Source organism: Notamacropus eugenii, chromosome 4, assembly GCF_028372415.1.
Source record: "Notamacropus eugenii isolate mMacEug1 chromosome 4, mMacEug1.pri_v2, whole genome shotgun sequence".
In the NCBI taxonomy this organism is placed as follows: domain Eukaryota; kingdom Metazoa; phylum Chordata; class Mammalia; order Diprotodontia; family Macropodidae; genus Notamacropus; species Notamacropus eugenii.
The window spans coordinates 274,559,760-274,574,804 of NC_092875.1; the positions used below are offsets into that span (position 1 = coordinate 274,559,760).

General features: G+C 37.9%; 1 protein-coding gene across 1 annotated transcript in view; it reads right to left on the reverse strand.

Annotated features, from left to right (window-relative positions):
• Positions 1-13,588, reverse strand: part of LOC140501254 (short-chain dehydrogenase/reductase family 16C member 6-like) — a 29,507-nt gene extending 15,919 nt beyond the window's left edge. Inside the window, exons 1-2 of the mRNA XM_072604628.1 lie at positions 13,420-13,588; positions 5,652-5,998 (exon numbers count right to left, since the gene is read on the reverse strand). Of these exons, the coding sequence (XP_072460729.1) occupies positions 5,652-5,972 (321 nt within the window). The 5' untranslated portion in view covers positions 5,973-5,998; positions 13,420-13,588. The remainder of the gene's footprint in view (positions 1-5,651; positions 5,999-13,419) is intronic.
• Between the last annotated feature and the right edge of the window lie 1,457 nt (positions 13,589-15,045).

Below are 15,045 nucleotides of genomic sequence, written 5' to 3' on the forward strand. Positions count from 1 at the left end.
AAATGATAAGCAATTTGATTTTGGAGAGGTGGTAGATTTTAGGTTGCCTATCCGAAGGAGGGGGCAAGAAGAAAAGACATTAGGAGATACGGTGTTTGGTACTGATATTTGTGGTTTTTTTGTCAGAAATTCCTAAAGGGAAGAGAAATTCCCATAAGAAAAAATTTGGGAGAATCTATAGAAGTTTTATTGAAATGAAGAGGAATACAGTAAATTTTAGTTGATTTAGAGTCAAAGAACCTGAGTTTGAATCTGGGCATTATTGCTTATTAATTATTTTTATATCCTTGGACAAGTCATATAACCTCTATGAACTTTAGCTTCCTCCTCTGTAAGATGTGAATAATGCTTATACTATCAGCCTCACAGGATAGTTTTAGAAGATCAAATGAGACAGTAGAAATGAAGGGAAAAATCATTTCTATAACCCCTACTATGTACCAGGTACTGTGTTAAGTGGGCTAAGCCAATATTTCATGAATATTAACTAGTTAAATCCTCACAACAACCCTGCAGGGTAAGTGCAATTATTATTCCAATTTTGCAGTTGAGTAAACTGAGGTAAACAAAGGTTAAATGACTTGCCAGGGCAACATAACCAGTAAGTGTCTGAGGCCAGATTTGAATGTAGGTCTTCTTGACTACAGGCCCAGTGTTCCATCCACAGTTCTTTCAACTATTTCTAAGTGCTTTATAATCATAAAATATTCTAGAAAGTAAGCTATTATCCATAATTACATTAATTCACTGCTGGTTAGATTCAACAAATATTCATTTTCTTACTTAAGGATAGGATACTCTTCCTTCTAGGACTTTAAAACACTCTCATCCTCAGAGTTTTTCTGACGTTGCAGAAAGTCTTTTCCCCAATTCAAAATCATCAGCTTCACTCTCTCTAGGATCACTGAAGTCCAGAGGCAAGATAAAAGTCACGATGACTGGTGATAGCCTGGTATGCAGGGGATGACCTTGGTGTCTTCAATGTCTAACTAAGCTCCAAGCATTCCACAAAACCAGCTTCAGCTGCCTTCATGGTCATTGGAACAAATTATTCTTATCCACCCGTTCCTCCAAGGGAAGTTTTTAAATGTTTGGGGGTAGACATTCCCATAATTCACCAACAAGTGGCCTGTTGGTTGTGTTCATCCCGATTGGCTCATCTAATGAGATGATTTCACCACGTTGTGACCCCTGGGTATGCCACAGCTTCTTAGAGTCATAGGTTAGAGGTCGGTGAAAGGTGGACACCAAAGGCGGATGAGCAGCCCTGAAAAGGGCTAAGCAAGCCCTCATACCAGAGGTGCTAGTCCTCCCTGAACATCCCAATCTCAAGTAGTAGGGGCACAAATGAAATATCAAAGAAGCTTGGTATTTTGGGCTGCATTCAGAGAAGTAAAGCATAAGGAGATGATAGTCCCACTATAGGATACCATGTCTGCATTATGATATTTGGTTCTAGATGCCACATTTTAGGAGAGAACATGATAAACTGGAGAATGTTTGAGAAGGTCCATGTTATGTGAAGATCAGTGGAATAAAAAAAGGGATATTTAGCATAGAGAAGAAAAGACTTATTGAGGAAGGACTATCAAAGGGAAAGAGATTAGAAATGTGTTTGATTGTGAAGGACAGAAGCAGGAGTGATAGGTGTAAGGTGAAAAAAAAGAAAAATGATATAAAGAAGAATTTAACAACAATTAGAATTTTACCAAAGTAGAACCTTTCCTTTCACTTGAGATATCTGAGTAAGGCCTGGAAGATCACTTTTTGGGGTATGCTGTGAAGGGAATTATTTTTTTAGCAATGGGTTTGACAAAATAGCCACTGAGGTCTTTTCTGACTCTGCGATTCTGAAAAAAATAGCATTTTTTAAATAAAGAAAAGCAGCCTTTTATGGCAGCAAACTTGTCATACCCATTCTTCACTAAGCTGAAGACAGTGCCTTGACATCTTATCTTAGAATAGCTTCTGAAGCTGAAAGCTATGGCTTAATGTAATAACATTGGTAGAAGACTTCCACCAACTCTTGAGGCATTCAGGCTGTTACTGTGTTTTCTCTCTTGGATACACAGGCCCAGGTTCTGTCTACCAGGTGCACTGGGTATATAGTGTCAGGTTCCATCTACCAGGCATTGGAGGGAGCCCTTTTGCCTCTGTGATTCTAGGCTCTCTTGGCTTATATATTCCTCTTGCCACAATTACGGTGGATGGGTGGAGAGTGTGAGGATTAAGTAGATACATTATTTTTATTTCAGGGTAGGTATGCTGCAACAAAGACTAATGGAAAACATAATAGATTCTTAGTGGGGTAGGCCATAGTACTTCATGGTCCAGAGGCTTACTACCTAAAGGAGAATCATTATGAGATTGGAAAGGTATCTATCATCTATTTGGCAGATTAGTATTCATTATTTAATCTGTTAGTTTTCTGGTTTTGGGTGACCCAATCTTCTACTCAAGGGTACTGGCCAGGGATACAATTCAACCTAGCTTGTAAAGCTTTTGTAGCTTTAGCTGCCCATACAAAGTTTTTCTCTGGGCAGCATTAAACTCATTTCTTTAGGTATCCACAGCTGGAAGTCTTTGTGTAAGAGTCATTGTGTGATAAGAAAGAACTGAAATTTAAAACCACTGTTTGTAGAAAGGGGTATTTTTTGGGGGGAGGGGTTGGTCTCCCTCCTCTTTTCTAACTACTGATTTCCTTGACTTCGACTAAGTCCCAACTAATATCCCACCTTCTACAAACTTCTCCAATCCCTCTTAGTTCCAGTGACTTCCCTCTCTTAATTAGTTCCTATTTATCTTGCCTATAGCTTGCTTTGTATATAATCATTTTAATGTTGTCTTTCCTGTTATATTGTAAGCTTTTCAAGGACAGAACTGTCTTTTTGCCTCTATTTTTTGATCCTCAGCACCTAGCACGGTGCCTGGCATGTACTTAAAAAATGTATATTGGTTGACTGAGACATAAATGTGTTTTCCAGACACTAAAATCTTAATTTGTAAACAACTAAAAACCAAAATGTGTGTTTTACATTCTTACAATCTTAAATTCAGCCTTTCACAGGGGATCTAAGAAATACCCCTGAAGGCAGAGAGGTTTTATGGGCCTTCAGGGTGAAGGAATCCTAGAAAATCAATTAAAAATCTAGCTGAAATATTTAATAATTTCAGCAAAGTTGCAGGATATAGAGTAAATCTACAGCTTTTTTATATTGCCAACAAAGTCCACAAGAAGAAATAGAAATTCTATTTAAAATAACTGCAGACAGTATAAAACACATAAGAGTTTATCTGTCAACACAAACTGAGTAACTATATGAACACAATTGCAAAACACTTTTCACACAAATAAAGTCAGATTTAAACAACTGGAGAAATATTAATTGTTTATGGGGAGGCTGAGCCAACATAATAAAAATGAAAATTTAACCTAAGTTAATTTACTTATTCAATGCCATACCAATCAAACTACCAAAGAATTACTTTATAGATCTAGAAAAAATAGTAACAAAATCATCTGAAAGAGCAAAAGGTCAAAAATATCAATGGAATCAATGAAAAAAATATGAAGGAAGGTGGTCTAGTGGTACCAGATTTCAAGTTATATCACAGAACAGAAACCATCAAAACAATCTAGTACTGACTAAAGAATAGAGCAGTGAATCAGTAGAATAGATTAGGTTCACAATACATAATAGTAAATGATCATCTTAATTGTTTGATAAACCAAAAGATCCAAGCTTTTGGGACAAAACTCACCTTTCAACAAAAATTACTAAGAAAATGGGAGAGCAGTTTGGCAGAAACTAGGCATAGACTAATATTTCATGCTGTATGCTAAGATAAGGTCAAAATGGTGCATAATTTAGACATAAAGAATGAAATTATAAACAAATTAAGACAGCATGGAAAACATTTATCTGTCAGATTTATAAGTAAAGGAAGAACTTATGAGTAAACAAGAGATAGGATCATGGAAAATAAATTGGATAATTTTGAATATATGACATTAATAAGTTTTTACACAAACAGAACCAATGTATCCAAAATTAGAAGGAAAGAAGGAAACTGAGAAATTTTTTTAGCAAGTTTCTTTGATAAAAGGCCTCATTTGAGAGCCATTCCCCAATTGCTAAATAGTCTATTTCATATTTGACTATATGAACAGATAGTTTTCAGAAGACGAAATCAAAGCTATCACTATCCACATAAGAAAATACTCCAAATGACTACTATTTAGAGAAATGCAAAGTAAAACAACTCTGAGGTATAACCTTGTAACTATTAGATTCAATAACATGGCAGAAAAAGAAAGTAGCAAATGCTGAAAGGTATGTGGAAAAGATGGGGCACTAATGCACCACTGGTGGAGTTGTGAACTGGTCCAATCATTCTGGAGAACAGTTTGGAGCTATACCCAAAGGGCTATAAAACTGTGCATACCCTTTGACCTAGTAGTATGACTATTAGATCTGTATCCCAAAGAGATCAAAGAAAAGGAAAAAGGATCCATATGTACAAAAATATTTATAGCAGCTCTTTTTTTGTGGTGGCAAAAAAATTGGAAACTGAAAGGATACCTATCAACTGGGGGAATGGCTGAAGAAGTTATGGTATATGATTGTTATGGATTACTATTGTGCTTTACGAAATGACAAGCAGGATGGTTTCAGGAAAAAAAAAAACCCGGGAAGACTTAAATGACCTGAGACAATGTGAAGTGAGAAGTGTCAGGAAAGCACAGTAACAGTATTACGGTAACAATGATCAACTGTGAAAGACTTAGATGCCTTGATGAGTACAATATCCAAGACAATTTCAAAGGACCCATGATGAAAAATACTATTGTGGAAAGTGTGCTTTGTTATATTGTTTGGAAAACTTATTCATTATTATACTATTTAAATCTAGCTATAGATTGTTCACACCCAGAATGTTATCCTGACCTCAATAACTCTCTAGAAATGCTGGAGATGGCTACAAGTAATTTTGGGTTCCCCCAGATTCTGACTCCATTCAAAATATTCAGGTAATTCATGTGTGAGTCACATGTAATACCTTTATCAGATGATCTGTATGGGACGTGTCTACTGAAACCTTTGACAAGATACTCCCAGAATCTGGAGGAGGGAGTCAACCCTTCTTTCTTTCTGGCTCTCTCTCTTTTACCAAATGACCAAATAAATTTTCTTTAAAAACTATTTCAGATTTTGGGGATTGTTCTAGTGAACACTATCCACCTGCAAAAGGAGATCTGATGAACTGTGAGTGCAGATTGAAACATAGTTTTTCTATTTTTTTGCTTTTTATTTGTTTCAACATGGTTAATATAGAAATGTGTTTTGAATCATTTCACATATATAATTGATCTTATGTAGCTTGCCTTCTCAATGAGTGGAGGAGGGGTGGGAGGAAGGTGGAGAATTTTTAACTCAAAATTAAGAAAAGAATGTTAAAACATTTTAAATACTTATATTTTAAAAAAAGTATAAAAACCCTAATAATGTCTAGGGGGTTGGCACAGATGTTTCCCATCCTGAAAAAAGTCCAGAAGATTTTTGTCTACCCTTCTTCCTTTCCTTGCCAAGCAATACAATTAGATGACCAGATGCAGTGATTTGTTGGGTGATAGGTACGATAGGTCTTACCTGTTCTGCAACTTTGTAGATGTCATGTCTTTCGCTGCAATCACAAGTATAGGCATGCACTCTTTCAGAACTGTGTTCTTTGGCTAACCTGCATGTTTCAGCAAGACTTTCTTGATTAATGTCCCAGAGAACTATTGTTGCTCCAAGACGGACAAATTTTAAAGCCAACAATCTTCCCAGACCACTTCCAGCTCCTGTTATTAGCACAATTTCACCAGCAACTTTCTTTTTAGGTTTTGGAATGATATAGTAGATTACAGACTCTCCAAAGTAATAGAGAAATTTCCCCAAAAACATGATTATCTCTTTCAAGAGTTCCATGTCAGTTGTTGGGAGAAAAGTGTTGCCTAATAATTAGAAAGGCAAAAGTCAGCATGCATATTAGAACAAAAGAAGTTACAAAATGAACGTATGAGTTAGGTTATTTTGATGAGTTAAACCTTTAATTTTGTTGGATCGAGAAAACAATTGCTTGATATTACTTCCTAGGGACAGGGTGAAGTTCTAAGGGTTAATTTCACTTATATCTTAAAATCATATAAATAGTAATAACTATACCTTAATTTACACAGGATTTTAGGATTTACAAAATACTTTCATCTCATTTAATTCTCACAAGAACTCCAAGAGGAAGGCCAGGCAAGTATTATTGACCCATTTTATAAATGAAGTATTGGAGGCTCATGGAGATAGTCAACCTAAAATTATGTGATTATCAGTAAGTAGCAGAAACAGGGCCTGGAAGATGGACCTTTTGCCTTTTAGTTCAGTGTTTTTTCCTACTATTTAGTGCCTGTGATGATGATGATGATATAAAGGTGGTATTCTTAACCTGGCATCTTATAGGTCCTCTGTACATAGATTTTAGGAGTTCCATGAACTGGATGGAAAAAAAAATTACACCTTTAATTCAATATACTTGGATTTATTTGTAATCCTATGCATTTTATTCAACATATTCAAAATATTTCCCTAAGAAGGGATCCCTAAGTTTCACCAGACTAACAAAGGAGTCAATCAAAAAGGTTAAGAATCCCTGTTCTAAGGCTTCTTGTCAATACATAATTTTCGAGATCTAATAATCTACTTTACTCTCATATAACACATTAGATTCTTTTAAAACACTTTAATGATTATCATCTCATTTGATCCTGACAAAAACATTGCATTTTGAGCATGGCAGATAATGCTTTTATCGACATAGGACCATAGAACCAGAGTTGAATGTTCCTTAAAAATAATCATATTAGCTTGCACTTATACAGGAAGTCCCAAAAATCTGGGTGTGATTTTAAGCTATGCATGTTTTCAGTTGTTAAAGCTTAAACTGAACCAAGACTTTTGGGACACCCTGGATAGTGCTTTAAGGTTTGCAGAATAATTTCACTCATGTTATCTCACCAAGTCCTCACAATAACTTTATGAAACAAGTGATATTATTTCCCCCTTTGTACAAATGAGGAAACTGACACTGAGAGAGGTAAGATTTTGAGACCTACATGAACTCAGCAGTCTATGCATTGCGACTTCTAGTGACCATAGCCTGTCTGGGACTCTTTCCTCACATGACTACAAACATTTCTTCCAGCTGTATACTCAGGACCCTATGAAGGTCATCCAGTCACATCATGTTAGGGAGAGATTGTATAATTTGCCCAAGGTAACAAATAGTTACATCCTGTCCAGAACCCAGGTCTTTTGAAATTATAGTTCGATATACTTTCTGTCATAACACACTGTCTCCCTAGTAAATAGTGAGCCTAATTCTTTTTTTTTTATTTAACTTTTTAGCATTCATTTTCACAAAATTTTGGGTTCCAAATTTTCCTCCCCTTTTGTCCCCTCCCCCACCCCAAAACACCGAGCATTCTAATTGCCCCTATCACCAATCTGCTCTCTCTTCTATCATCCTTCTCTGCCCTTGTCTCCATCTTCTCTTTTGTCCTGTAGGGCCAAATATCTTTCTATACCCCTTTACCTGTATTTCTTATTTCCTATTAGCAAGAACAGTACTCGACAGTTGTTCCTAAAACTTTGAATTCCAACTTCTCTTCCTCCCTCCTTCCCCACCCCTTCCCTTTGGAAGGCAAGCAATTCAATATAGGCCATATCTGTGTAGTTTTGCAAATGACTTCCATAATAGTCGTGTTGTATAAGACTAACTATATTTCCCTCCATCCTATCCTGTCCCCCATTACTTCTACTCTCTCTTTTGATCCTGTCCTTCCCCATGAGTGTTGACCTCAAATTGCTCCCTCCTCTCATTGCCCTCCCTTCCATCATCCCCCCCACCCTGCTTATCCCCTTATCCCCCACTTTCCTGTATTGTAAGATATGTTTTCATACCAAAATGAGTGTGTATTTTATTCCTTCCTTTAGTGGAATGTAATGAGAGTAAACTTCACGTTTTTCTCTCACCTCCCCTCTTTTTCCCTCCACTAATAAGTCTTTTGCTTACCTCTTTTATGAGAGATAATTTGCCCCATTCCGTTTCTCCCTTTCTCCTCCCAATATATTTCTCTCTCACTGCCGGATTTCATTTTTTTTTTAAGATATGATCCCATCCTCTTCAATTCACTCTGTGCACTCTGTCTCTATGTATGTGTGCGTGTATGCATGTGTGTGTGTGTAATCCCACCCAGTACCCAGATACTGAAAAGTTTCAAGAGTTACAAATATTGTCTTTCCATACAGGAATGTAAACAGTTCAACTTTAGTAAGTCCCTTATGACTTCTCTTTGCTGTTTACCTTTTCATGCTTCTCTTCATTCTTGTGTTTGAAAGTCAAATTTTCTTTTCAGCTCTGGTCTTTTCATCAAGAATGCTTGAAAGTCCTCTATTTCATTGAAAGACCAATTTTTCCCCTGAAGTATCATACTCAGTTTTGCTGGGTAGGTGATTCTTGGTTTTAGTCCTAGTTCCTTTGACTTCTGGAATATCCTATTCCATGCCCTTCAATCCCTTAATGTAGAAGCTGCTAGATCTTGTGTTATCCTGATTGTATTTCCACAATACTTGAATTGTTTCTTTCTAGCTGCTTGCAATATTTTCTCCTTGACTTGGTAACTCTGGAATTTGGCCACAATGTTCCTAGGAGTTTCTCTTTTTGGATCTCTTTCAGGTGGTGATCTGTGGATTCCTTGAATACTTATTTTGCCCTCTGGTTCTAGAATCTCAGGGCACTTTTCCTTGATAATTTCATGAAAGATGATGTCCAGGCTCTTTTTTTGATCATGGCTTTCAGGTAGTCCCATAATTTTTAAATTGTCTCTCCTGGATCTATTTTCCAGGTCTGTTGTTTTTCCAATGAGATATTTCACATTATCTTCCATTTTTTCATTCTTTTGGTTTTGTTTTGTGATTTCTTGGTTTCTCATAAAGTCATTGGGCTCCATCTGTTCCATTGTAATTTTGAAAGAACTATTTTCTTCAGTGAGCTTTTGAACCTCCTTTTCCATTTGGCTAATTCTGCTTTTTAAGGCATTCTTCTCCTCATTGGCTTTTTGAACCTCTTTTGCCAGTTGAGTTAACCTATTTTTCAAGGTGTTATTTTCTTCAGCACTTTTTTGGGTCTCCTTTAGCAGCGTGCTGACCTGTTTTTCATGCTTTACCTGCATGTCTCTCATTTCTCTTCCCAGTTTTTCCTCCACCTCTCTAACTTGATTTTCAAAATCCTTTTTGAGCTCTTCCATGGCCTGAGCCTATTGGATGAGTTGGGATACAGAAGCCTTGACTTCTGTGTCTTTTCCTGATGGTAAGCATTGTTCTTCCTCATCAGAAAGGAAGGGAGGAAATACCTGTTCACCAAGAAAGTAACCTTCTATAGTCTTATTTTTTTTCCCTTTTCTGGGCATTTTCCCAGCCAGTGACTTGACTTCTGAATGTTCTCTTCACACCCACTTTGCCTCCAGATCCGCCCAGCCAGCGCTTGAAGTCTGAGATTCGAATGCTGTTTCCCAGCCTCAGGGCTTCGGCGGGGGCGGGGCTGCTATTCAGTGTGAGATTAAGTTCAGGTGCTCAGGTAGGGGCAGGGCCACCTTACGGGCTCAGTTCCCTCAGGGGGTTTATGCTGAGACCTTCAACAATGGATCTGGGCTCCTGCCTGCTTGAGGAGCCCCTGTCTGCCACGGCCCCGCTGCTGCCTCCTGAGGGGGCCTGTGTTATGGGGGCACCCCACTCCCTTCTCGGGAAGCTGAGAAGACCCTCTCACCAACCTTTGGAGCCCGTGGCTGGAGGGACCTGTGCGGCCACCAGAGATTCCGTCCCTGAAGCCTGCCCGGATCTGCTCGTCTGGGTGCCACGCAGCCAAGGCAGGGCTGGGCTCGGCTCCCGGTGGCAGCACAACGGACCTTTTGTGAGAGGTTTTCAGGGCTCTCTGGAACAGAAATCTTGTCCTCTCTGTTGTCCTGTGGCTTCTGCTGCTCCAGAATTTGTTGGGAGTTCTTTTTTACAGATATTTTATGGGCTGTGGGTTCGGAGCTAGCGTATGTGTGTCTTTCTACTCTGCCATCTTGGCTCCGCCCCACCTAATTCTTAACCATTGCAAAAAAAAGAAAGGTTATGGCTCCCCTTCTAGAATTTACCATCCTTTGGGATAACCAGATGCTATTCCATCTGAGTAGTTCCCACACAAACAGGCTGCATATTATGCAAAAGAAGACCCTTTATTGACTCCTTGGGAAAAAAAGGACATTAGTCTTTTGGGGAACACCAAGAGTGAAGTGAAAGGCAAGTAGGATAAAGAGTTGAGGATTAGGAGCACAGACTTGGAGCTGGAAGAGACTTAAGAGGCTATTGAGTCCATTTCCCTCATTTTATAGAGGAAGAGCTCAGTCCTACAGAGGTTAAATGATTTTTCCAAGAATACATAGGTAGCAATCAGCAGAGCTAGTTTTCAAACTCATTGTACGATTGCCAAGTTTTTGAATAAAACGAACACAAATTCTGAATGGAATTCTAGAATAGAGAACTGGGGAGTAAGATTTTAGAGTTTCTCTATCCTCCACCAATAGACACTAGCCTTTCGTACTGCTTGGCTGTTGCAATATAGTAGAATATAAGTTTCTTGAGGGCAGAAATGATGTCATTTTTGTTTTTGTGTGACTTGTGCCTAGCTTGGTGACTGTCATATAGTAGATGTTTAATAAATCCTTATTGAATTGATATCCATTTTATATCCCATTTCCTCTCCAGGATTCCCTCTTGATTTCCTCTACCAGGTCACAGCTCTTTATGTTGAAGCTTCATTTCAGCCCAGGAATTCACATTTTAGAAATACAGTTATCCCTTTCACATCGTGACTTTCCTCATCTTCGTTCTGATAAATCTCAGGTCTGGATAAGGGGTGTAACCCACATGTAGCCCTCTAGGTCCTCAAGTGAGGCCTTCTGACAGAATCCAAACTTCACAGAACAAATACCCTTAATGAAAGGATTTGTTCTGTAAAACTTGGACTTAGCAAAAGGCCATACCCAGGGACCTAGAAGGCCATATGTGACCTCAAGGCCACAGTTTCCCCACCCCTGGAAGAAATTAAATGGTAATTTTGGGGGAGTTTTGTGGAAGCTACAGACAACATGTGAAGGCCAACAGAGGACCCAGAGTCTATGTCCAAATATTTAGCATAAATTTTACAATAAGGTGCTGTTAAAACCTCATAAATTTAAAGAAAAAAATCAGACTTCTTTGGTATGAAGGGAGGACCAAAAATTTTTATATGAATTTTCCAGATTGTGGAAGTGCTGTGCCCCCGGCTCTGGCTAGGTAGAATAGATAACTGTACCCTCCACCTTTGAGGCCTCTTCCTCTGGATGGCTCCTCTCAGGACCTTCCTTTAAGAAAAATCAAGTCTAAGTTTTTTCTAAGGTGCTCTTAGGACTTTCTCTACATGTGCTACATGTCTGTTAGTTGTGGCATGTACTTGTATGATGCTCCACTGACACCATGATAAGCATCACTCCTCCAAGCTACTGGAGGTATCAGTGACTCCAGAGGAAAAGTGGCTTAGTGACATGTAAAAATTAATGCAATTTCCAAAATTTTTAGTCTTAAAACTAGGTAAAAGCTAGGGTTCTAGGAGAATCTAGCTACATGTCCATAATAGTAATCTGGCTCAACAAAACTTCATTATTATGAATTTTATCAAAACTCAAAAGAACCACTATCTTGTCTGTCCTTTCCTTTGTACCCTCCTCCCTCCCTTTTAAAACTGTGGCTTAGAAAGGAGTTCTGAATCTTCTGAATCATAGGACATGGAAGAAGAGATCACAGAGTGATAGGTTTAGAGTTGGAAGGAAGGAAATAGTCATTTATTAAGCACCTTCTATGTGCCTGGCACTATAATAAGTATTTTATTAAATGTTATCTCATTTTATCTTCACAACAATTCTGGGAGGTAAGTGCTATTATTATCATTCTGAGGTAGTCAGGGTCAAAGTGACTTTTACCCAGAGTCACATAGCCAGTAAGTGTGTGACCAGATTTGAACTCAAAGTTCCTGATTTCAGGAGCAGTACACTATTCTCTGCATCATCTAGCGTCCCCTAGTCCAGAACCCTTCCTATTTACAGACCAGGAAACTGAAGCTCGGAGAGTCTAAGTGACTTGTTCAAAGTCATAATGGCAGTAAGTAGCAGAGCTGGGAGTTGAACTCAGGTACCATGACAACAGATTCAGCAGAATGAGTCAGCACTTTTTCCACTGAGTGGAAGAAAATTTGCTTTCAGGTCACAATTTGGTCTGTCTGCAAAAAAGAATAAGAACCTAAGATTCCTTGAATATATGCTTCATTGACTGAAGTGAGATTAAATTATTCTTTGAGACACACACAGAGAACAGGTTTTTGAAATCCCAACCATAAATCATTGCTAAATTATTCCTTGAGTTAATGAAATCAGCTACTTTAGCTACTGAAAGCATTCAAATTCAAAACTTCTCAGGGAACCCCCTTTTGTAAAACTTAAAGTAATACATGTAAAAGTAAATAATGTAGTAAATACATAATTTATATAAATAATATTTTAATCCTGAAAGGAAAAAAAATGTACATTGTTTGCAAATAAAAAGTTTTTTTGTGTGTGTTTTTTTTTTTTTTTTTTGTAATAAAATACTGCTTTCTGCTTAACTGGTTTAAGACAGAACTGACATCCTGGACTTGGTCCAGGTCAGCCCTTGGGTAGTAGCAACCAAGAAAACAGATACAAGAGGTGCTAACAGTCAATCAGGGAGGTACTGTGCTGTGTTCCAGGTTGAGGAACTGCTGTGAAGAAAATCGAAGTATTTACTTGCATTTTGTATTTGGGCAACAGGTATTTCTCATATGCTGGAAACAAATTTTTGGTACATATATAAACTATAATCTGAACTTTTTGGGACAAACAGCAGGGTGGAGGGAAGGGTATAGATCTAAAGAGTCAATCTTATTCCAGCCACTCATAGGTCAAGACATCTGGTATGCATTCCTTTAATATACATAAATATTACTTATAGCAAGCAGCGTCCTGTCCTCTATTATGCAATGAGCCTTCTTTCCCTGATATTACCATTACATACTGTGGTTAAAAAAAAAGAATCAAATAATGGTGACAGAGAAGTTTTTGTGATTATGGAACAGCCAAGACCTCTTTTCAATACACCAAAGTGTCCTGATGCCCTGTTTGGGAAGCTACTATAAATCATATTTGAATATCCAGTGATACATTCCAGTGAAGGCAACTCCTGGTGGTATAAACCCAGAGCATTCTTCCCATGGCCAAAGAACCCATCTTACCGATAACTCTTTTGATGTAGTACAGCAGTCACTCTGTGAAGTTCACGATGATACCTTGTTAACTGTTAGCTCCTTTAAGAGTTTTAGGAAGCTGATGTGAAAGCAAACTCACAGGGCAGCTGTGAAGATTTCATGTAATGTTCCTGGGAGCACACTTTATTTAGCAGTGGATTTCTCCTCCCACTTCTTCTACTATGTGAGAGTGTATGGGTGTGACACTAGGTATCCAGGTGTTAACTTATGAATACATTCCTATAGTGCCAACAAGTAGAAGGAAATTCTTATCTGTGCTTCTATATCTCCTGAAAGGATCTAGAGAAAAAAAGTATTAATTAAAAGTACATTCTTTAAGTCTCAGAGGTAGACAGATAAAACATTTATTAAACTTTTTACAATGTACCAGATACTGTGCTAAACAATGGGGTTACCAGTGCAAACAAAGAGGCATTCCTACCCTCAAGGAGCTCATTCTAATTGAAGAAGATTACACAAAAGGGGGCTGGAATAAATTTACTCCAGTAAATGACGATATTGTAATTATCTCTTTTTGTAGATATCTTTCTTTTCTATTCTGGGCATGTGAGTGTTATCTCCTAAATCTAAGTGGAAAAATGTTGGGCCATGTTTCTTATTCAGTTAAAACTTCTGACACTGAGGGAAAGTTCTTTATGCCTTTCCAAAGTATCATCTACAAAGGGAGAGAAAAACTTGAAAATAAAAGCCAAGGCCGTACTGCTTTTTCTATATGCATACTGTGTCCTGTTAGAAGTTTACTGTTACTGAACTGTCTAGATTCCAAGTTCTCTGAAGGCAGTGTTCATGTTTCATTCATATTTTTACATTTGTTTCCTTCAGTGTCTGTAATGTCAAATTTATATTCTGCCTCAGGTCTTGACTACTTACCTCTGACATTGAGCAAGTCAATTAACATCCTTGGGCCTTAGTTTCCTCATCTGAAATGAAGGGTTAGACTAGATAGTGTGACAGAGGCCTGTCAAAGTGATGACCGAAAAGAGATTTATTCAGTTCTCGAGAAGCGGGGCTAACCTGTAGGAGTAGGAAAGCCGAAGACAAAGAAAAGGGCAGTGATTTATATAGACCCTAACTCAAGTCCCTCCCCCCCCACCGACCATTATTCTCATTAGCTGAGAATATGATCTTACATTTTAGACACGAAATCTAACCTATCCCTTTTGAAATGAAGACATTGAAGAATTAGGTAAACTTTATCCAATCATTGAGACCCTAACATACTACACAGTTTTATATCCTTATATGGAATTATTCTGTTCTAAAAATATAGTAACCTTGAGCCTCTCAGTCTTACCTCACCTCTGGGAGAAGAACTACAATCTGAGAAGTCTTCACTAAACCTGTCCCACTCAATAGTCTCTGAAGTCCTTTCCAATTCTAGATTTGTGATAGGAGAATTATTGAAACATGAGGCATCACCAACTGTAGAGTGTTTTTTTTTTCTAATTTAAAAGACCAAGAAATATTGTGGTCCTTATTCTTCATTTGCTATTGTTTCATGATTATGCTGAAGTTCCAAGAGTCAGAAATTTCATTCAAAGATGACTTTTGGAAAAAAAGTTCTCTGTCTTCATCTTGCCATGAGGTAATTGA